The sequence below is a fragment of the Anomaloglossus baeobatrachus genome, chromosome 2 (genome assembly GCF_048569485.1).
Source record: "Anomaloglossus baeobatrachus isolate aAnoBae1 chromosome 2, aAnoBae1.hap1, whole genome shotgun sequence".
Taxonomy (NCBI): domain Eukaryota; kingdom Metazoa; phylum Chordata; class Amphibia; order Anura; family Aromobatidae; genus Anomaloglossus; species Anomaloglossus baeobatrachus.
The window spans coordinates 27,907,231-27,931,359 of NC_134354.1; the positions used below are offsets into that span (position 1 = coordinate 27,907,231).

Consider the following 24,129-nt stretch of genomic DNA (forward strand, 5'->3'; position numbering starts at 1 on the left):
TTGTGTTTTGACTATATGCCTGCAGGGAGTGTGGGGTGTGTAAGTGTTGTGCTCTGTGGCCCCTGGCTTGTCCAGGGCGACACAGAAGCACTGCAGCACTGCCTCGGCGAAGCGGCAACAGGCTGTGCTGAAGCTAATCTGCATAGGTGACAAACCCCACAATGCAGAAGAGGTGTGGACAGCTCTGAAACAGAAGGCAGATCACTGGCTCACACCTCTGAACCTAAAGCCAGGAAAGGTCGTGTGTGACAATGGCCGGAACCTGGTGGCGGCTTTGAGGCGAGGCCAGCTGACACATGTTCCATGCATGGCCCATGTGCTCAACCTCGTGGTTCAGCGGTTTCTAAAGTCATACCCAGAGCTGTCTGATCTGCTGGTAAAAGTTCGCCGCCTGTCTGCACATTTTCGAAAGTCACCTACTGCTTCAGCCGGCCTTGCTGGCTTTCAGCGCCATTTGCATCTTCCGGCTCACAGACTGGTGTGTGATGTCCCCACGCGTTGGAATTCAACTCTGCACATGTTGGTCAGGATATGTGAGCAGAAGAGGGCAGCTGTTGAGTACCTGCATCACCTAAGCCGTAGGGAAATGGGTCAAACTCCACACATAACACCTGAGGAGTGGAGATGGATGTCCGACCTATGTACCATCCGCCAAAACTTTGAGGACTCCACCAAGATGGTGAGCGGCGATGACGACATTATTAGCGTCACCATACCGCTTCTCTGCCTTCTAAAATGGTCTCTGCTCAAAAAACAACCATGATGCATTGCAGGCGGAGCGCGATGAGTTTGAGCAAGAAACAGTAGTGGGTGTGGGTGATAACACACAGCCCAGCCTCGTCTCATCACAACGTGCAGTGGAGGACTATGACGAGGAGGAGGATGAAGACATGGAGCAACTCTCTGGCCAAATTGAGGATATGACATGCAGTCATATCCTCGGTTCAGCGTGGCTGGCCAGAGGACAGGGTAGATGATGAGGAGGAGGAGGAGGAGGAGGACAGCATGTTCAGTCATCGTGTTGGTCAGGATACTGAAGTGATGGCTGTTAAGAGTCTGGCACACATGGCTGACTTTATGGTAAGCTGCCTGTCTCGTGACCCTCGCGTTAAGAACATCTTGGCCGACAATCATTACTGGTTGGTAACACTGTTAGACCCACGCTACAAGGAGAACTTTATGTCTCTTATTCCCGAGGCGGAGAGGTCAGGAAAAATGCAGCAGTTCCAGAAGGCCATAGTCACGGAAGTAGGCAAAGCATTCCCCTCACAAAACGATAGCGGCATAGGTCAGGAATCAGTGGACAACCAAGGCGTACAGCCGAGAGGGGCACAAGTCCAATCCGCCAGAGGTAGGGGAACAGTCTTTAAGATGTGGGATAGTTTTCTCAGCCCCTCACATACCACAGCCCCTGAGGTGCGGGGTAGTGCCACAAGAAATCCTAAGTTTTCCCAGATGCTCAAGGAGTACCTTGCAGATCAAACAACTGTACTCCGACATTCCTCTGTGCCTTACAATTAATGGGTATCCAAGCTGGACACGTGGCATGAATTGGCTCTCTACGCCTTGGAAGTCCTGGCCTGCCCTGCCGCTAGCGTTTTGTCAGAGCGTGTTTTTAGTGCCGCAGGTGGAATCATTACAGATAAACGCACCTGCCTGTCAACTGTAAATGCTGACAGGCTGACTCTAATCAAGATGAACAAGGGTTGGATTGGGCCAGACTTCACCACACCACCAGCAAATGACAGCGGAATTTAAAGTTTTTAACGGGATTTTGCCATGTACCTCCACTCACCCATGGTAACACACTTCTGGACTTTGGGTAATCGCTGGACTGCTCCTCCTTCTCCTCATGCGCCATCATGATGACCGTTACAAGAGTTAGGCCTTTGTTTCAGGTATACCCCCAGTGGTAAATTTTTTCGCCCATTCTTTCAGAATGGGCATTACAACGACAGGAGACCCGCTCCTTTGCAATGGGAACAATGTTTTGAGGCCCTCATGCACATCTCTATCCAGGGACAATATGGAGCCTGACGCTGCCACCGACAGGCACACACGTGCGGTTTTTAAATGCAAGCACGGACGCAATAAGAACCTAACAGGTTTTTAGGAGCGACAATTACTGAGAAGTCTGACACTATCAGACACTGCTGACTGACGTGTATTATTCACTAGACTTGTGCGTTATATAATAGTTTGTGAAAAATGCACACAAGTGCACCTGTACGCTGCCACCGACAGGCACACACGTGCGGTTTTTAAATGCAAGCACGGACGCAATAAGAACCCAACAGGTTTTTAGGAGCGACAATTACTGAGAAGTCCGACACTATCTGGACTGTTTTAGACTGTATACACCAGCCCCAGATATGATGAAGGCTGGTATACGGTCACCACTAGGAATGGCTATATACCCTGCCTGCCTGCCTGCCTGTATACTGCTACAATAGTCCTGACAAGGACTCTTTTGGTCACTAGCCTGTATTCCAACCTGGCTATACCCTGCCTGTATACAGCAACAATAGTCCTGAGAAGGACTCTGATACTGTACTCCGACCTGGCTATACCCTGCCTGCCTGTATACAACTAGAATAGTCCTGAGAAGGACTTTTGGTCACACTGTTTGCAGCCCTGCTACGGAAATAGCTATAAAGGGCCGCAAACCTTTCCCTGAAGCAGCGACACTCTCCCTGCACTGACTGTCTGGATAGCTGTGAGCAGAGCACAGCGCGCCGGCCGGTATAAAGGCTCGGTCACGCTGTGCAGGCCGGCCAATCACTTCAATTCCACAACTAACAGGGCTGTGGCATTGCAGTGGTCTGCCAGCCAATCCCTGCATGAGGGCTGGCTCTCAAAAGAGCGCCAACATGCAGAAATGAAGACCACGAGTACAGCACGAGTATCGCGAGATTACTCGGTCCCCGCCGAGTAGACCGAGTACAGTGATACTCGTGCGAGTACCGAGTAGTAACAAGCATGCTCGCTCATCACTAGTAAGGAGTATCTATATCACGAATAATGAGAGTTGATCTACTAAAATAGCCTAATTCTTATCCCAAGTTAGTATCTATTCTCTGAATGCCGTACCCAGCCATCAGTGGTCTCCTGACTTCAACTGTCTCATATGCCTTTCTTCTGCCACACAGTAAGTTTATCATTTTCATATATGAAAGTGGGAAGTATCACCAGTGGAATACAGTCATAATATTGGAATAGTTTTTTTTTGTTTTTTTTTAAATGGCTGCCTGTACAAGTTTCTCCTCAATGTCTCCAGAAGTATTTAAGACAGATGACAAATTCTGCAACTTGTATCATACAAATCTGCTAGTCATCTGTTACACATTTGAGCAGACTGACTGTTTTGTCATAGCAGGGTGGAGGTGAAAACAGCCTCAGTACAAAGGCCTAAGACATTACCTGTCACTAGACCAGCTCATCTTCTGAATTTATTATGGGACTTATAAAAACTATTTATAAGCACATCAAACCTGTCTGTGTTTTGTAAACCTGGTAATGTGCTACTGTATTAAATGTATAGAACCAATATAGCTGTCCTTTATCATTATGTATTAAATGGCTTTATATACATAAATTAAATATAGTATTCTAGGGAATCTGTTAGTAGGATCAATCCTCTTAAACCATTTATACAGGCATGTAGGTCATGGGAAGCTGAATAAAATTATACCTTGATATCTGTGATCCAATATAGTCTTCCAAAGTAATCCACATGTTTCTTATATGTAAATAAGCTCCCTGAGAATCTACCTCCAAGTTACATGTAGATCGCCTTGAGGAATTACGGTATTCTGCAAAATATTTTGCAGAAATCCGTTTTGTCCCCATAGACTTCTATTAGCGACGGATTGTGACTGATGGCCTTGCGTTGCATCCGCTGCGTGACGGATCAGTCGTTACTGACTGATCATCAGGCGGTAGGAACGCACAATGTAACGTTTTTTTTGTGTGCGCACAGTAAAAAACTATAATGGACTGTAAATTCAGTTCCAGTTCCAGCGAACTGATCAGCTGATTGGCCGGCTTTTGTGAACGATCAGCTGATCGCCTGGTGGTCGGCATTTGTGAACGATCAGCTGATCGCTCACAAAAGCCGTCCGCCAGTTAAAACAGTAAAAAAAAAAAAAGTTTTTCTTTTTTTTTTTTTGTTTTTTTTTTTTTTTTTTTTTTTTTTGCAGCATCAGTCACATCAGTTGTGCCACTATCTGCAACACATCCGTTGCATCAGTCACACAACTGATTGTGACGTATGCAAAACAACGCATTTGTGAATGTAGCCTTAGGAGGGTTGGTCCTACTGATAGATTCCCTTTAAGTACTGTAGAGGTAGCTTCTTTATAAAATGATCTAGAAGCTTAAGGTGCTTAGTATACAGAACAGCAAGAATTGTAGAAAATGGTGTTTATTGTTAATTGTATAATATTCTTATTTGTTCTATTCAACAGGTATCTAGTAACGAATCTTATGGGAGCAGACTTAAATAACATTGTGAAGTGCCAGAAGCTGACAGATGATCATATCCAATTCCTTATATATCAGTTACTTCGGGGACTAAAGGTGATACATTTTTCTCCTACACAAAGCAAAGTTTTTAGTTGCTTTCTTATGGTATAACTGAAGGACATATGAGGGTTTGCTGATAAGTTTTTGGCTTTACCCAGAAAGAAACAAGAGGATGATGACACTTTACATTTATTCCACATACTCTCCACTGATGTCAACACCCTTCTTACATCGGTATTCCATGTTCTGTAAGCCTAGCAAAAAGATTCTGTAGCAGCTATGGCATCAGAAATGGTGTGAAATTTGGTACCCTTGAGGTGTTTCTTTAGGTTTGGAAACAGATGATAGTTGGATGGAGGTCAGCCAGCTGTAAGCCCAGCTCTGCTAGTTTTGCCATGGTCGCTTGCGCAGTGTGAGCTGAGGCGTTGTCTTGCAGGAACAAGATTCCTTTGGACAGCTTGCCGCACCGTTTTGGCCTTCAATTGGTCCAAAAGTTCAATGTAATAAGTTGCATTGGTGGTCAAATCCTTTTGAAGGTAGTCCACAGGCAGCTCGCCCTCCTTATCCCAGGACACAGACTCCATCACCTTTAGTGGCTGATTTTTGCACCCTGAACTTCTTTGGATGAGGAGAACCACTGTACCTCCACTCTTTTGACTGCTCCTTGTTTTCAGGGTCATACAAGTAAATCCAAGTCTCACCCATAGTGACCAGTCAATCCAAGAAGTTCTTATCAGTCCTGAAACTGACAAATGGATCATCAACTTTTCACTAACATGCTTCCTCTGATCTGTTGTCAGACATTTGTGGACCCACTTTGTAGATGGCTTCCTCATGTCCAAATGTTCATGACTAATGATAACACAAAGATGTTCACGGGAAATTCCCATGATGACTGCTTATGCTTTAGCTGAATTTCGGCGATTCTCCAGTATGAGGTTGTGCACAGCATCGACGATCTCCGGAACAACAACCACTCTTGTCGTCCAGGACATTCCTCATCATTGGTGTTGAAGTGACCCGTTTTAAATTTGGCAACCCAGTTCTTAACCGTGGAATGCGAAGTGCATTGGCATTGATCCCCCAGTGTCTGCGACATATCACCATGAACATACTTTCCTTGCAAAAACAAGCATTTTATCACTCCTCTGCTCGCAGTTGCTGTTGCTCAGTTCCCGCGTGCGTAGAACACTGTTGCCATAAGCAACAAACACAAAATTGAAATTGAAAACCTATATTAAGCTCTGTTCACACTAGACATAGGATTTTTCTAAAGAAATTTCTTGAGTCTGAAAGATTAGCGCACTTGCTGTAAAAAAAACCCTGCATCAATAATGCACTGAAAACCGCATGCGGTTTTACTGCGTTTTTGGTGCGTTTTCTGTGCGTTTTTTCTACAGGTTGGTCTCTGCGGTTTTTTTTTACCATTATCTATGGCAAAAAACGCAGGTACCTGCAGAAAAGAAGTGACGTGCGCATTCCTTTTTCTCAAGAAATTCTACAGAAAGAATGTTCCTGAGAAAAAAACGCAGTGTGCACACAGCTATTTTTTTATTCCATAGGTTTTGCTGGGGAATGTCTGCAGAAAGGTTACAACCATTTTCTCAAGAAATTTCTTAAGCAAAAACGTAAAAACGCAGTGTGTGAACAAGGCCGACACACAAGGCTTTCATGTGATGTAACATTTGTTACCATAGAGAGAAAAAAAAATCACAAAGCCAAAGACTTATCAGCAGCCCCTCATATATGGCCACTCTTGGCTTGTTGCTTTCTGTATATTTACACTCAGCAGGTGGAATGCCTATTTTCATTTGCCTCAATAAAGTGGACCTGTCATGATGACCCTCAAACTGTAAACAAAAGAATAGTCTCTTTATTTTGTACAAACTAAGAGGGCCACATTAAATGGGTCTTTGAGGGTTTGAAAAATTATGCTTTTTTTTTCCCTTTCTAAAATAATGCCACATTTTTTTAATGTGTTGGGTATAACAACTTATTATTAATAGGGTTACAATTCAGTGCTCTTTGATTTCCTAATATATTTTTATGGTTATTAGATGGTTTCTGATGCAGTCCTGCACCAGTAGAGGGAGCATGGTAGCCTGGTATATTCTGTTAGACATTGAACTCAATAATCCATTTGCAGATTGAATGTTATCTATCTTTGGATCTTTGGTTAAGTAGGGGATTTGGGGATTTTGAGTATAGTAATAGTAAAGCAGCTCTGGTAACTATATTTGTATAATAAGAGATTTCTAGGGCTTTTGTATTGAAGCTATCCTTAGCATAGGTTACTTAAAGGGGCAAGGCACAGGTATAAATATCAACAAGATAGGTCATTACTAGCTGATGGAGATCCAGTACCCGTCACCCCCACCGATCAGTTACTGTTCTACATATTTTTAATGGGAATCTGTCTGCAAGTTTTTGCTACCTCATGTGAGAGCTGCATGATGTAAGCAAAGGGATACTGAATCCAACCATCGATCACTTTTATTACTAGGTGCAGCCATTCTGACAATCAGAATTTTTAGATTAACCATGTAGCAGAGGTGAGAGAGCTGACCCCACCCACACCAGGCTCTCTAAAGACATTGTTCATTGACTGTGAGGTGTCAGTCAGAGGAGGGGGTCGTGCTGGACTGCCATGTGCCTTACATTGTAGTCCAGAATTGAGAAGTCCTGCTTCTTAAGCAAAAAATCACACCGAACCTTGACAAGAACGGGCATCCCCGAATACTATGTTTTATCCCTGCAAAATGCTGTCTTTAGATTACATAGCAAAAACCTGATGACCCAGTCCCTTTAAGGCGCTGTGCACACGGTGCATTTTTTTAATGTGGTTTTAGAGAAATCTGTACCACAATCTGCATGTCCAGGGGATTTCTGAAGTGCTAAGCCCACGTTTTTGTTTTTTTTGTTGTTGTTTTTTCTCCCTTGCAGATTTTGGTGCAGAAAAAAAATCTGCAGCATGTCTATTGTTAGGGTATGTGCGCACTAGGCGTTTTTTTCACGCTGCGTTTTTATGTGCGTTTTTGTCTAAAAAAACGCACCCGTGGCTAAAAAAACGCGGCAAAAACGCATGCGTTTTTGCCGCGATTTGGTGCGTTTTTTGCTGCGTTTTTGCTCACTGCGTTTTTAATCAGTGCACAATGCCATTAAAGATTGTTGATGAAAAAAAAAAAAAAAAAAGGTCTGATGTCATTTCCTTCTTCAAAATGTTCATTGTATGCAGGAGAGCAGACAGCTGCAGAACTAGTGTATGCAGGAGAGCAGACAGCAGCTGCAGAACTACAAGTCTCAGCATCCTCCATTCACTAGTGTAAGCAGGAGAGCAGACAGCAGCTGCAGAACTACAAGTCTCAGCATCCTCCATTCACTAGTGTATGCAGGAGAGCAGACAGCAGCTGCAGAACTACAAGTCTCAGCATCCTCCATTCACTAGTGTATGGAGGAGAGCAGACAGCAGCTGCAGAACTACAAGTCTCAGCATCCTCCATTCACTAGTGTATGGAGGAGAGCAGACAGCAGCTGCAGAACTACAAGTCTCAGCATCCTCCATTCACTAGTGTATGCAGGAGAGCAGACAGCAGCTGCAGAACTACAAGTCTCAGCATCCTCCATTCACTAGTGTATGGAGGAGAGCAGACAGCAGCTGCAGAACTACAAGTCTCAGCATCCTCCATTCACTAGTGTATGGAGGAGAGCAGACAGCAGCTGCAGAACTACAAGTCTCAGCATCCTCCATTCACTAGTGTATGCAGGAGAGCAGACAGCAGCTGCAGAACTACAAGGCTCAGCATCCTCCATTCAGGACTGTATGCAGTTTTTTGCCCAAAAAGAAAAAAAAATATGACATGGGCTCCGCCATATTTTTGTATGCTAGCCGGGTACAGCAGGCAGGTACGGGCTGCCCCCAACCCCCAGCTGCCTATTTGTACCCGGCTGGGAACCAAAAATATAGAGAAGCCCTTTTTTTTTTAATTATTTCATGAAATAATTAAAAAAAAAAAAATGACGTGGGCTTCGCCTAATTTTTGAGTCCAGCCGGGTACAACTAGGCAGCTGGGGATTGGAATCCACAGTGCAGGGTACCCATGCTTTCTGGGCACCCCCACTGCGAATTGCAGTCCGCAGCCACCCCAGAAAATGGCGCTTTCATAGAAGCGCCATCTTCTGGCGCTGTATCCAACTCTTCTAGCTGCCCTGATGCCGGGTGGCTAGCTAGGTAATAATGGAGTTAGGGCTAGCTGTATATTATCAGCTAGCCCTAAGCCCGAAATTCATGGTGTCACGCCAATATTAGACATGGCCACCATGAATTTCTAGTAATGATAAAAAAAAAACACAACACAGAGAAAAATATTTTTATTAGAAATAAAACACAACACAATTAGTGACTCCATCTTTATTGAAATAAACCCCCCTCCGCAGTAATCCTGGGTCAGGGTCCCGCGCCGTCCAATCCGGATCCAATATCATCTGATCGGTTTGCTGGAAGGCAAAGCGATCAGATGATGTCAGGTTAAACTACGTGAATCACATGACACATCAGCTGATTGTATAAAAGCCGATTATACAATCAGCTGATGCATCAGTAAAAAAAAAAAAAAAAAAATACATACTCACTTATGTGCTGTGGTGATTACCGGCAGCTCCTGGAGCGATCGATCGGACAGGAGTCTGATCCTATACGATCGCTGCCGGAGCTGCCGGTAATCAGCTGATGAAGTCCCCTGACAGCAGGATCAGCTGATAGCCGGCCGGGCGCGAAAAAGCCGGCGACACCGCGATCAGCTGATGCGTCAGGTGACTGCATCAGGTGATCCACCGCCAGGTCCTGCAAGCAAGGTCCTGCCCCGGGGAGACTGCACACAGCCAGAGCGGCGGGACCGGGAGGAGCTGGGAGCGGGCATGGCACCCGGACCCTGCGGACAGGTGAGTATATGACTTTTTTTTTTCTACTGTTCACTTTGTTTTTCGCCGCTGCCTCCACCTCCCGCCCAGACATGACGCCGCATGGAGCTGACATGCACAGGACGGGAGGTGGACGCAGCGGTGACGGTACCGGGAGGATTCATGCTTCTGTGTTTACCAACAGAAGGAATCCTCTTCCTGTACACGTCACTGTAGTGCCCACCCCTTGCGTTTATAGCTGCGTTTTTAGTCATAGAAACGCGGCTATATGCGTTATTCATTGCGTTTTTAACATCTCATTGAATTCAATGAGTGAAAAATGCAGTGGAAAACGCAGAAATAATTGACATGCTGCGTTTTTGTGGTCACCACAAAAACGCAGCTAAAAAAAAACGCTGTGTGAGGACAGCACTTCTGAAAACCCATAGACATTGCTGGGGAAGCAATGTCACTGCGTTTTCAGCACAAAAACGCGGTAAAAAACGCCGCTAAAAACGCGGCAAAAACGCCTAGTGCGCACAAGGCCTAAGGATGGTTTTTTTTTCTGCATTCTTTAGACCTTCCAGCAATTGACTTCACTAAAAAAAAAAAAAAATTATGGAAAAAACAGGTTATGGATTGCTGAAAATAGCCTTAGACTAGTTTCACACTTGCATTTTTTTCCTTAAGTCGCAATTAGCCGTTTTGGGAAACAGCACACTGTTAACGGATTCCGCTGCTTCCCATAGACTTGTATGGACGACGCATTGCGACTGATGGTCCTGCGTTGGATCCGCCGGCCGACGCTGCATTGCATCCGCCTGACGGAAAGAACGCAGCATGTAATGTTTTTCTGCACTTCCCAGAGTGTCAACAAAAAAAGCAATGTGCTGGATTCCGTCAGCATCCGTCATTTTTATAATGGAAGCCTATGGTGGTGGAATCTGTCGAAATCCGTTATTTAACGGATTCCTGTGACGGATCCGTCTCTACACAACTGCGCATGCTCAGTTGAGTAAATTGCTGAAAAAAAAGCTACAACGGATTCCGTTCTTTTGCAGGATCCGTCACATCCGTCGCGCCACTATATGCAACGCATCCGTTACATCCGTCACACAATGCAATGTGACGGATGCCGCACAACGCAAGTGTGAAACTAGCCTTACCTGTATGCTCCATAGCCTGAAAGAACGCATTAACATAAATTTATAAAATATGATTTCTCAACAATGAGGCATACAGGTAAGACTCTTTTCAACATCCTATAACCTGTATGCTCATATTAATAGGTTTGAAAGCTCAATGTGGTGACAAATTTATTTAAGGAAATGTTCTAGCCAGGATCCTTGCATGCTTTAAGGAGATTTTCCACCAACTCTTCATAGTTATTTGCTCTTCAGTTTCAAAAATAGTTACCACTAATGTGAATGCTACCCATGCATCGTTTTCCTTGTCCTGCAACAAACTGAGAAACACCTCATCTTGAAGCTTACGAAACTGAGGTCCAAGAGTGATTCCTTCTTTTATCTTTTCTACACCCCCACCCCCTTGGAAATGTATCAATGAGATACTTGAATGCTTCTGCATTTTTATCCATTGCCTTTACAAAGTTTTTTTTTATTAGGACCAACTTGATATGCAATGGTGGTAACAAAATCTTATGTGGGTCAACAAGTGCTGGATGCAGGACATTTTTACTCCTTGGGTGAAGTAAATGTCGAGAGGCCAGTCTTTTATTGTAGTGATATTCTCTTGCACGACTATTGCACTCACACAGAAAGCAGCAGTACTTTGTATATCCACCCTGGAGACCAAGTAAGTTGGCAACCACCTTTTAACCCTTTAGTGACGGAGCTAATTTTCACCTTAATGACCAGACCAAATTTTGCAATTCTGACCAGTGTCACTTCATGAGGTTATAACTCTGGAACGCTTCAACGGATCCCGGTGATTCTGAGATTGTTTTTTCGTCACATATTGGACTTCATGTTAGTACCAAATTTAGGACAATATTTTTTGCGTTTATTTATGAAAAAAAATGAATATTGGCAAAAATTTTGAAAATTTAGCAATTTTCAACTTTTGAATTTTTATATCGTTAAACCAGAGATTTCTGTGACACAAAATAGTTAATAAATAACATTTCCCACATGTCTACTTTACATCAGCACAATTTTGGAAACAAAATTTTTTTTTGTTAGGAAGTTAGAGGGGTTCAAAGTTTATCAGCGATTTCTCATTTTTACATCAAAATTTACAAAACCATTTTTTTAGGGACCACATCACATTTGAGTGACTTCAATAGGCCTAGATGACAGAAAATACCCAAAAGTGACACCATTCTAAAAACTGCACCCCCCAAAGTACTCAAAACCACATTCAAGAAGTTTATTAACCCTTCAGGTGCTTCACATGAACAAAAGCAATGTGGAATGAAAAAAAGCAAAAATTAAATTTTACCTAAAAATGTTGCTCGAACCCAAATTTATTCACTTTTAGAAGAAATAGCACAACAAAATGGACCCCAAAACTTGTTCCCCACTTTCTTATGAGTGCGCCGATACCCCACATGTGGTCAGAAACCTCTGTTTGGACAAATGGGAGGGCTCGGAACAGAAGGAGCAATATTTGAATTTTGGAAAGCAAATTTGGGTGAAATAGATTGCGGGCACCATGTTGCATTTACAGGTCCGCTAAGGTACCTAAACAGAAGAAACCCCTCACAAGTGACACCATTTTAGAAACTAGACCCCTCAAGGCTTCTATCTAGGGGTATAGTGAGCATTTTGGATCCACAGGTACTTCACAGATTTTGTTAACGTTACGTTGTCATATTGAAAATTTTAATAATTTTCTCAAAAATGTTGCTTTAGCATCAATTTTCTCACTTTTTCAAGAGGTAATTCCAAAAATTTGACCTCAAAGTTTGTTAACCACTTTTTTATGAGCGCGGTGATACCTCACATGTGGTCTGAAACCTTTGTTTGGACAAATGGGAGGGCTTGGAACGAAAGGAGCAATATTTGAATTTTGGAAAGGAAATTTGGCTGAAAAAGATTGCGGGCACCATGTCACATTTGGAGGACCCCTAAGGTACCTAAACAGCAGAAACCCCGCACAAGTGACCCCATTTTGGAAACTAGGCCCCTCAAGGAATTTATCTAGATGTTTGGTGAGTACCCTGAACCCCCAGGTGCTTCACAGAATTTTATAATGTTGAGCCATGAAAAAAAAAAATAAAATTTTACCACAAAATTGTTATTTCAACCAGGTAGCTTTTTTTTTTTACAAGAGTAAAAGGAAAAAATTCAGCATAACATTTATTGTGCAATTTCTCCTGAGTTTGGCGATACCTTTTATATGTGGTGGAAATCAACTGTTTGGGCGCATGGCAGGGCTCGGAAGGGAAGGATTGCCATTTGACTGCAAAATTGGCTGGAATCAATAGCGGACGCCAGGTTGCATTTGGAGAGCCCCTGAGGTGCCTAAACAGTGGCGGTCCCCCACAAGTGACTCCATTCTGGAAACAAGACACCTCAAGGCTTTTATCTAGGTGTATAGTGAGCAGTTTGAATCCACGAATACTTCACAGAATTTGATAAGCTTAGGTTGCCATATTGAAAATTTTCATTTTTTTCACAAAAATGTTGCTTCAGCATCAAATTTCTCACTTTTTCAAGAGGCAACAACAAAACGTGGACCCCACAGGTTGTTATCCATTGTCTTATGAGCACAGGGATACCCCACATGTGGCCAAAAACCTCTGTTTGGATAAATGGGAGGGCTTGGAATGGAAGGAGCACCATTTGAATTCTGGAAAAGTTGAAATAAATTGCGGGCACCATGTCACATTTGCAGGGCCCCTTGGGTACCTATACATTAGAAACCCCCCACAAGTGACCCCATTTTGGAAACTGGATTTTATTCAGGAGTATAGTAAGCATTTTGAATCCACAGGTACTTCACAAAAATGTTGCTGTAGCAACAAATGTCTCACTTTTAGGCTATGTGGCCATGATCCAGCGACACGGCGTCTAGTACACAGTGTCAGCCTCCTGCAGAGATGTGAGTGTTGTCCACGGGAGAACGCAGCTGGCCATGCCCACGATTTGGGTTCAGGCCGCTGTGGAGCTCTATGCTACCTGCAGAGAACACTCATAAATTGACATGCTGAGGCTCGGGAAGCTGTGCCACAGGTCGGTTTATGCTGCGGAGAAAAGAAGCACATTGGGCAAGCACATTGGGCATGGGATTTCTAAAAATCCTTCCACTGTGCTTCTACTGCACAATGCAGCGCTATGGACACAGGGACACACTATGGACACACTCTGCGCCCAAAACGCTGCAAATCCCGATTATGGGCGCACAGCCTAAAATGCTACAATGGATGAATGGATACATGTCAAACATATATAACGTCCCACCCCCTGCATATTCTAAGCTGGCGCCCTTTAGTGCCTTTCATGTGGCACTAAAGGGTGCCTAGCCTTGTATTTAGCCCCCCAAAAAATTAATAATTAAAATAAACGACGTGGGGTCCCCCCTATTTTTGATAGCCAGCTAGGGTAAAGCAGACAGCTGTAGCCTGCAAACCACAGCTGACAGCTTCACCTTGTCTGGTGATCAATTTGGAGGGCTCCCCAGGCGTTTTTTAAAAAAAAAAAAACGTGGGGTCCCCCCCAAATTAGATCACCAGCCAAGGTGAAGCGGACAGCTGGGGTCTGGTATTCTCAGGGTGGGAAGAGCCATGGTTATTGGACTCTTCCCAGCCTAAAAATAGCAGGCCGCAGCCGCCCCAGAAGTGGCGCATCCATTAGATGCGCCAATCCTGGCGCTTCGCCCCAGCTCATCCCGCGCCCTGGTGCGGTGGCAGACGGGGTAATATATGGGGTTGATACCAGCTGTAATGTCACCTGGCATCAAGCCCTGGGGTTAGTGATGTCACGGCATCTGAACAGATACCCGACATCACTAACCCAGTAAGTAATAGAAAAAAATAAAGACAAAAAAAAAATTTATTTGAAAAAACACTCCCCGAAACATTCCTCTTTCCCCAATTTATTGAAAATAAAGAAATTCCGGTCGCTGTAATCCATTTTGGAGGTCCCTCGGCGACTCTGGATCTTCTAGAATATGGAGGGCACGTTCAGGGAACGTATCCCCCATTTTCTGGAAGAGCAAGCTCTCCATGAGCAGTGTGGGTGCAGTAATCTGAGAATTACTGCACTCACACTGCCCCGGTCCAACTTAGGGCAGAGTGACCTGCAGTAACCTCATTCCAGAATATGAGGGGCACGCTCACAGAACGTACCCCCCATTTTCTGGAACAGCAGTCTCTCCATGTGAGGACCACACTCCTCACATGGAGAGACTGCTGATTACTGCACTCATTCTCCCCCGGTCCACAGTGGAGAGCCTGTGCAGCAGCGACGTCAGCGTCCCAGGGATCCAGCTGACAGCCGCTGTCTGCGCATGCGCCGCCAGCATTCAAGAAGGAGGCGGCGTGATCGCGGGACGGATCACCAGACAGGTAACGTATGACCGGGGGCGGGGGCTGGGGCTGGGGGGGGTGACCTAGCGGGACCTGGGGACTTGGGGGCACCTTGGGACTTGGGGGCACCTTTCTGTCGCATGTGACGTGTCACATGCGGCAGAAAGAGCAGAATGAATGCGGCCGCGCGGCGCCGCCATTTTCCACGCTCCGGAGGGGGGAGGCGGCTCTGGAGACCGGAGGGGGCTCCGGGGACCAGAGATCTCCGGTGTACCGGAGGAGGGGTCAGGGGGAGGACATTTCCCTCCGATCTGAAATGTTTGATCATTTCAGATCGGAGGGAAATGACTGCAGAGCCGGCGGCGGCTGCAGTTTTCTGTGCGCTTCGGCGCCATTTTGGATGTCCGGTGGGGGTAGGGGTGGGGGTGGGGGGACTCTCCGGTATCGGGGGCTTTGGGGGCACTAGGGGTTTAGATTTCTTTCTCATCTGACATGTTTGATCATGTCAGATGAAAAAGAAATCAGTTTTACCGGCCATTTCTTTTTTTTTCATGTGTTCGTCGGTATACGGTGTATACCGGCGATCACATGGTCGGGGTCCAAAAAAAACACCCCGATTCATAATCTGGGGGGTCTCAGCTACCCTCGGTAGCTGAAACCCCCGAGATTTTCGGTCGCTGGGGGGCGCTACAGGGCTTTTTCGGGCCGCCGCTTTAAAGCGGCGGAACAGAATAAGTACCCTGTTTTGCCGCCGCTTTAAGTCGTACGGCCGTCGTTATGAGGTCACCATAGAGAGGCCACAAATATTGGTCATAGTACAGTCACCTAAACAGCTACCCGTTTTTCTCTAAATATAAGACCGGGTCTTATATTATTTTTTGCTGCCAAAGATGGGGTAGGGCTTTCTTTTACAGGGGAGTTCTTATTTTATTCCCCATGAACAGCAGTCCACGGTTATGAATCTATCTCTCCTCTATCTCTTATCTATCCATCCATCCATCTATCTATTTATCCACATACCAGCCTGTCTATTCTTCATCTTTAGACTCCTGCAATTAAGAGACCTTTGGTCACATGACGTGATGTCAAAAAGCTCCTTAAGCAGTCTTATCATGATCTAAACTGGGACCCCTAGCAGGGCTGTGGAGTCGGTAAGCCAAACCTTCGACTCCGACTCCTCAAATTCTCTTGCACCGACTCCGACTCCGGCTCCGACTCCGGCTCCGACTCCGACTCCTACATATATTGCTTATAGTTAGGTGAAAAATTTATTGTAGTACATGAATATGTGTATGTGAACATTAGACATTTAATAATTTTTATGATACAATAATCAAGATATTTGGATAGAACATAAAATATATTTATTGGATACAACTTTAGAACACAAAAAACTGTAATAAATTGTAAATATGTAATACACTATGTAATATACAGTAGATTACATATATATCTTGTGTGTGTATATACACTGTGTATATATATATAATATTACATATTTACAATTTATTAGTTTTTTGTGTTCTAAAGTTGTATCCAATAAATATTTTATGTTCTATCCAAATATCTTGATTATTGTATCATAAAAACAATTAAATGTCTGATGTTCACATTATACTACAATAAATTTTTCACTTAAATATAAGCATTATACTAAATGTTATTATTTAGTAAAATATTCAGCACATTCTGCATTGCACTCCTGTCCCCAATTTATTATATATTTTAGGAGTCGGAGTCGGTGCATTTTATACCGACTCCAACTCCGACTCCGACTCCACCAAAATGAGCTCCGACTCCACGACTCCGACTCCACAGCCCTGACCCCTAGAAGAATGAGGTCCCTGTGAAATTGCCCAGTTTGCTCTTCCCAGCGCCAGTCCTGCATATCTGCCTGTCTCCTGTTCAGTTCTTTTAGACCCCTGCAGTTAAGAGACCTTTGGTCACAGGACTTTGAAGTCATCAAAGGTCTTTAAACAAGTTTAAGCTCGGAATACAAATGGTGGGGGCCCTTAGAAATTGCATAGTTTGACTCCCCTTCACGCTGGCCCTGACTGTAACTATTGCTTATTTTTGAAGTGGGGCTTATATTTCAAGCATACTCCAAACATCCTGTAAAGTAATGCTAGGGATTATTTTCAGGATAGGTCTCATTTGGTGGGAAACATGGTATTTCATATTTCCATATACATCTTTCATGTAGACCGCATAACCAACTGGAATTGAAGGTAGTGCATTGTCATTATGCAGCAAGGTGGCTTTTAGCCTTGTTTTGGATGACTCGATGAAGAGCCCCATTCCATTGGATTATGACTTATCTTAAGAGCTTGGAAAAACCACAAAGAACTATATAAAAAAAACACCAAAAAGGAGCCAAGACAAATGATATGTGCACACACAGAATGTGGTGAGCCTTCCTCATAAAGATGGCTGCAGCCAAGGTGCAAGATGCTGATGTCACAGCCACTCAACCTCCACACTAGAGGGGAGGGGCGGCTGCTCAGCATAAGACATGCACACTAAGGCTGGGGCCACACGGGCACTACTGCGATCCCCTTGCATGAGACTCGGCTCGTGCTGGCAGTACAGCAGAGCCGAGTGTCATGCCTGTGTCCTTGCAACTGAGGTCCGTTCGTGCGAGCAGACCTCAGCTGCGGGGGGCGGGCCGGCACTCAGGAGGGGAGGGAGGGATTTCTCTCCCTCTCGCCTGTGTAGCCGGCTATAGCCATTCTCGCATTGCACTGGCAGTACACCGGTGTACCGCGAGTGCAGTGCGATTTTTCTCTCGCCCCATTCACTTGAATGGGTGCGAGAGAAAGAGTCTCGGATTACAATCGCAGCATGCTGCGATTGTTTTCTCAGTCCGATTAGGGCTGAGAAAATAATCGCCCATGTGTGCTGACACACAGGCTAGAATTGGTCCGAGTGGAATGCGATGTTTTATCGCACTCCACTCGCACCGATTTTCTCGCCGTGTGGCTTAGCCCTAAGGCTTGCACTGGGAGCCCATCATATAATGAGTGAAATGCACAGTGTCTGAATTAAGGCCTATAAATGACGCACAACAACAGGTCCAGACTGGTCAGTTAGCACTATATGAGTACATAACACATGACAGGCTCACCATTTAACCACCTGAATTCAAAAGGTCCACACACATCCTGCAAAAATGGATAAAATGTGCCATACCTCAAATAGTGAGATATTATCTCACTAATATCTCACTATTTGAGGTATGGCACATTTTATCAATTTTTGCAGGATGTGTGTGGACCTTTTGAATTCAGGTGGTTAAATGGTGAGCCTGTCATGTGTTATGTACTCATATAGTGCTAACTGACCAGTCTGGACCTGGTGTTGTGCGTCATTTATAGGCCTTAATTCAGACACTGTGCGTCTCGTGTATCCGTGCGAGATGCACCTATATAGTGCTGTTTAGCCCGCCTGACCTGGGTTTCTGGCGTCATTTATAGGTTACAGTTCAGACACTGTGCATTTCACTCATTATATGATGGGCTCCCAGTGCAAGCCTTATTAGTGTGCATGTCTTATGCTAAGCAGCCGCCCCTCCCCTCTAGTGTGGAGGTTGAGTGGCTGTGACATCAGCATCTTGCACCTTGGCTGCAGCCATCTTTATGAGGAAGGCTCACCACATTCTGTGTGTGCACATATCATTTGTCTTGGCTCCTTTTATCTTAAGAGCTTCCATTAAACTGTTGTATGGCACAATATTACTTTCCTTGAAGTATTTCACAAGATCTTTATTACTATTGCGGAAGAAAGAAATCTGAACATCGCCCACTATGAGATTCCAGTCTACAGTAATGGAATCTATATCTTGGTCAGATCCAAATCTCTAACAAGATGGTTCAGTTCCTTTGTGTTTTCTAAGGTGTGATTCAGTGGAAAAACAGAAAAAAAGACCTTTTGGAACACGACCACCCAGTAAATAAAAACCCTTCTTTATTGGAAAAGATTTAAAACCATTGCAGATCCATAATTAAATCTGACATGTTTCTGGCAGCCCAGTGCCCTTCGTGATTAGCATGAATGAAGAAATCAACTGCTTAAATACATGACCAATCACATACGGGATTGTCCTGGACAAATCAGAACCTATCCAAATCAGTCTAACTAGTTAGAAGTAAAGATCATGTTGAACATGATTTAATTGTTTCCAACAGAAAACCATCCCTAGTAAATACACAAATCTTTATTTGAAACTTAACAGCAAAAAACTGCTCCATTTTGACCTTTGTCCTGTGCCTCAAAAGTAGTTTTTGACCACATATGGGGTATTGGTGTACTCAGGAGAAATTGTGCAACAAATGGTATCTTTTTGTTTTCTCCCATTGCCCCTTTGAAAATTAAAAACTGGAGGCCAAAGCAACGTTTTAGTGGAAAAAATGGTAATTTTATTTACTCAGCCCAATTTTATATAATTCTGTGACTCATCTGAGGGTTAAAAATGCTCACTAATCCCCTAGATAAATTTATTGAGAGGGATAGTTTCCAAAATGAGGTCACTTTTATGGGTTTCTGTTGTTTTGGCACCTCAGGGGCTTCTCAAATGTAACATGGCATGCATCTATTCCAGCCAAAATGGTTCTACTTGCCTCTTGAGCCATGCAGTGCACTCACACGGTAGCTTTCCATAACATATGGCGTATTGGTGTACGCCAGATAAATTGCAGAACAAGTTGCATTTTGACCTGTTACCCTTGTGAAATTTTTTTAAAAATTGTGGCTAAATGCGAAAAATTTTAATTTTTTATTTGCATGACTCAATTGTACAAAATTCTGTGACGCACGCGGAGGTTCCAGGTGCTCACCACACATGTAGATAGGTTCCCTGAGGGGTCTAGTTTCCAAAATGGGGTCATTCTTGGGGGATTTACACATCAAGAGCTCTACAAATGGGACATGGCGTCTGCTATCAATTCCAGCCAATTTTACGTTCCAAAGATCAATTGGTGCTCCTTCCCTTCCCTTGACGTGCACCCAAACAATAGTTTTCTACCACATCTGGAGTATCTTCGTATTCAGGAGAAATTGCACAACAAAGTGTATGGTGCATTTTCTCCTGTTACCCTTGTGAAAATGTAAAATTTGATACTAAACCAACATTTTTGTGGGGGAAAAGTAAACTTTTGATTTTTCCCTTCAACATTGCTTTAGTTCCTGTAAAGAGACCTGAAGGTTTAACAAACTGCTTCAATGCTTCAAAGCAAAATACTTCCTTCTCCATGCTTCACTGTGGGTATGGTGTTATTTTTGGGAAGCGGATTGTTGGCTTTGCACCAGACATACCTTTTTGGAATTATTGCAAAAAAGTTATACATTGGTCTCATCAGACCAAAACATGTTTTCTCACATACCTTTGGCAGATTTGATATAGGTTTTGGCAAAATATAGCTGGGCTTGGTTGTTTTTGTTTGTAAGAAAAGGCTTCTGTCTTGCCGCCCAGCTCCACAGGCCAGATATATGAAGAATATGTAAGATTTTCATGCAATACACACCTAGAACTTGCCAGAAATTCATGCAGCGCCTTCAATGTTGCTGTAGGTCTTTTGTCAGCTTTACTGACAAATTTTCTTCTTGTGTTTTCATCAATTTTTGAGGGACGTCTAGTGTTCGGTAATGCCACTATTGTGGCAAATTTAAGCCACTTATTGATGACCGTGTTTTGTATACATAATGCCTTAGAAACCTTTTTGTACCTTTTTTAGACTTTCAACAGTGTGATCCCTCCCTTTACTATATTGTAAGCTGTTTTCGGACTACGACTTTTGCTGTCAAATGCAACTAAGGAAATATCAAGAAAATCTTACTAGAACAGCTACATTTTACATGGCGTTAATCAGGATCACTTTAAATGGCACTAGTTAAAATTTGTTTAAATATGACTAATTCTGAACACAACCACATCTTCAATTATATCAAGGGGTTCAAACTTAGGCAACCACTTCTGAAATAATTCTTGTACAAAAAACCTGGCCTTTTACAAGGGGGGGTTAACTTTTCATACCCATTGTGGGAATATTTACAATATGCATAAAAGCCTAGTTTAAGCAAAAGATCATTTTCTCATGACATTCCTTAAAAGGACGACAGAGTGATGGTGCAAAGTGCAGTTATTTCAAGTGTTCATCTTAAGACATTTTAATTGTATGCTACCTGTAGGCAGCAAAGATCCAATGTGCTCTCGCAATATATTCAGTGCACAGTTAGATCCCACATGAATATACATTTGTTTTCAGGGTCCCCTCCTATTTCTTTATTGTATGTGAATACCTCTTTTATGTTCTTTTATTCCTCTCTATTTTGTTCCCAACAGAAAGCTATACAGTTTACATTTGCGGAGTTATCCATTAGTGTTTACCCTTACTCAAAAACAATGCTAGTCAGAATGCGTTCAGACTATATTAAGGAAATGCATAAGTGGCAGTTTCATACAAGTATTATTGTATTGTGGTATTGTTCTCACTTCAAGGGGGAAGTTTACCAAAATGATTTTAGATGCTAATAAATGCTTAATCTTAGAATTGATCAGAATATTAAAGGGAACCTGCCCTCAGATTCAATCATGCTTGATACATGGACAGCATCAAATATTGGCAGGATGCCTTATTACAAAGAACTGTGTTTTAGTCTAAAATGCTGCAGAGACGTTTAAGCTCTGGACATGGGGAGAAATAGCCGCAGTTGGCTCATCTCTTACGTCTCCCTGCTCTGCTTGATTGACTAGTCTCTATGTGCAAATAGGGAAATACTAGTCAATCAAACAAAGTCATGCTTCTGGCTGTATGAAATGAGTGATGGGTTGCCTAGTTTCTAATATAGATATCCAGAAGCTTTATCTTTTTAATAGTAACCAGATCAATATTATTAACCCCCCCCCCCCCTGAAAAGTTAGGTCTGCCTTTTCATTGCATCTCTACATTTTTTGTTGACAGGACTGCAGCCTTCATGTTACATCTATAGCATGTGATCACTGTGGTCAATAACTGGGCTCCACAATCATGGGTTATAACAGTGACAGGGAAACAACCTTACTATTGTATAACCCCACCCACACGACTGATTGGCAGCCTTTTGACTATACACAGAAAGCTGTCAGTCAGTGATGTGGGTAAGGTTATATAGAACTTATGGTTATGGAGGTGTACAGTAAGTTTACTAGTCCTCTAGTGATAACTTCCTGCTGATGAAACAATTATTTTATGAAAACTGCATCAAGCCACGTAATTAACAAATTGCTGGAATCGAGGATCCTGTCTGTACATTATACTTTACGCAACTTTGCTATTTCTTTGTCGCTCTATTGGGAGACCCAGACAATTGGGTTGTATAGGCTATGCCTCCGGAGGCCGCACAAAGTACTACACTTAAAAGTGTTAAGCCCCTCCCCTTCTGCCTATACACCCCCCGTGCTCCCACGGGCTCCTCAGTTTTTTGCTTTGTGCGAAGGAGGTCAGACACGCACAGCACAGCTCCACAGATTGGTCAGCAGCAGCTGCTGACCATGTCGGATGGAAGACAAGTGGGCCCATATAGGGCCCCCAGCATGCTCCCTTCTCACCCCACTCTTGTCGGCGGTGTTGTTAAGGTTGAGGTATCCATTGCGGGTACGGAGGCTGGAGCCCACATGCTGCTTTCCTTCCCCATCCCCCTCAGGGCTCTGGGCGAAGTGGGATCTTATCGGTCTCCCGGCACTGAGACCGTGCTTCATCCACAACTCCTGTGGAGACTGCTGGATAGGAGCCGGGTACCGTTCAGGGACATGGCCCTGCTACGTGAAGGTACTCTGTATCCCTGTGGGGACCGCGCACGGCAACACCTCAGCTTTGCTGGGTGTGCTAGTGCACCGGGCCGCGGCGCTGACCGGGTTAAATGTGCCATTACACACTCAGCGTCGCTGAGTGTGTTTATATGTAGGGGCTACCGCGCTAACCGCCGCTGCCATGGGAAACTGCGGCGCGGCTGGGACTTGTAGTTCGCCGGGGACTTCGGCGTGTACCGCGCTTTTACGGCGGACACGCTTATACTAGAGTCCCCGGCTTACTTGCGGCCTAGTTTTCCCTTTCTCCCGCCCTCAGCCCTGACAGGCAGGGGGAAGGGCGGGACGCTGCACGGAACGAGCAGCACTGAGGGCTGGAGTATGATTTGCATACTCCACCCCCCCTCACTGTGCACAGTGCGGGCACCAGTTCCCGCACTTTCTCGGCCACGCCCACGGCTCCCTCCTCTCGTCAGGACGCCGCAGCCATTCCTGTCAGCTCCTCCGACGCTGCAGAGAGGGATTAACCCTGGGAGACCCAGACACGGTCTCTGGTGGCCTCACAACCGGTTTAAAGCGGGTGGTAAGCAGCACCTGTTGGTGCTAGCCCCATGGTGCTGTAGTGTATTGATACATGATTTGTTTATAGTATATACTCTACACTGTATGAGCACAGTCCATTCTGGCTATATACCCTATTGTGTTACACAGGGAAAACAATAGCATGGCGCCCACAAAAGGCAGGGGTGCCAAAACACAGGCTTATTATGCTGCCTGCGCCGCATGTATGACCCCCACTACCGGCAGGTTCCACTGACCCTCATTGTGTGCACTGTTCGGCCCCTGTGGCACTTATTCAGCCAGAGCCTCTGCTAAGAGGGGCCCAGGGGGAGCCACCTGTTGACACTGTCCAGGTGACGGGGACTGAGTTTGCAAAACTCTCTGAGACTATGGCTAAGATACTAGAAGCCTTGCAGTCCAGGCCGGTATCTCAGCAAAGGGACTCTGTTGAATCATTGTCCCCTGACCCCCCTCAGTTGGTCCAACAATGTCCTCCCGGGGTATCTCATACATCCCAGGCTGAGGGTTATGACTTAGACCCCAGCCCCAGACCGAATAAGCGGGCTCGCTTAGAATTTCCCTCGACATCATATTGTTCAGGGTCTCAGCGGGGGGAATCTCTGGTTGATGATGCGGAGACAGCTGATCAGGATTCTGATCCTGAGGGCGCTCTCAATCTTAATACTCCAGACGGGGACGCCATAGTGAACGATCTTATTGCGTCCATCAATCAAATGCTGGATATCTCTCCCTCAGCTCCTCCGGCGGAGGAGTCAGTGTCTCAGCAGGAGAAATTCCGTTTCAGGTTCCCCAAGCGTACACCGAGTATGTTTCTAGACCACTCTGATTTCAGAGAGGCAGTCCAGAATCACCATGC

General features: G+C 44.5%; 2 protein-coding genes across 2 annotated transcripts in view; one reads left to right on the top strand and one right to left on the bottom strand.

Annotated features, from left to right (window-relative positions):
- Positions 1-24,129, bottom strand: part of LOC142290884 (trefoil factor 1-like) — a 201,648-nt gene that overhangs the window by 36,967 nt on the left and 140,552 nt on the right. The gene's annotated exons all lie outside the window — the stretch shown is intronic.
- The window catches only part of LOC142290883 (mitogen-activated protein kinase 11-like), a 92,661-nt gene that overhangs the window by 29,614 nt on the left and 38,918 nt on the right, over positions 1-24,129 (top strand). Inside the window, exon 2 of the mRNA XM_075334948.1 lies at positions 4,467-4,578. Within this exon, the coding sequence (XP_075191063.1) occupies positions 4,486-4,578 (93 nt within the window). The 5' untranslated portion in view covers positions 4,467-4,485. The remainder of the gene's footprint in view (positions 1-4,466; positions 4,579-24,129) is intronic.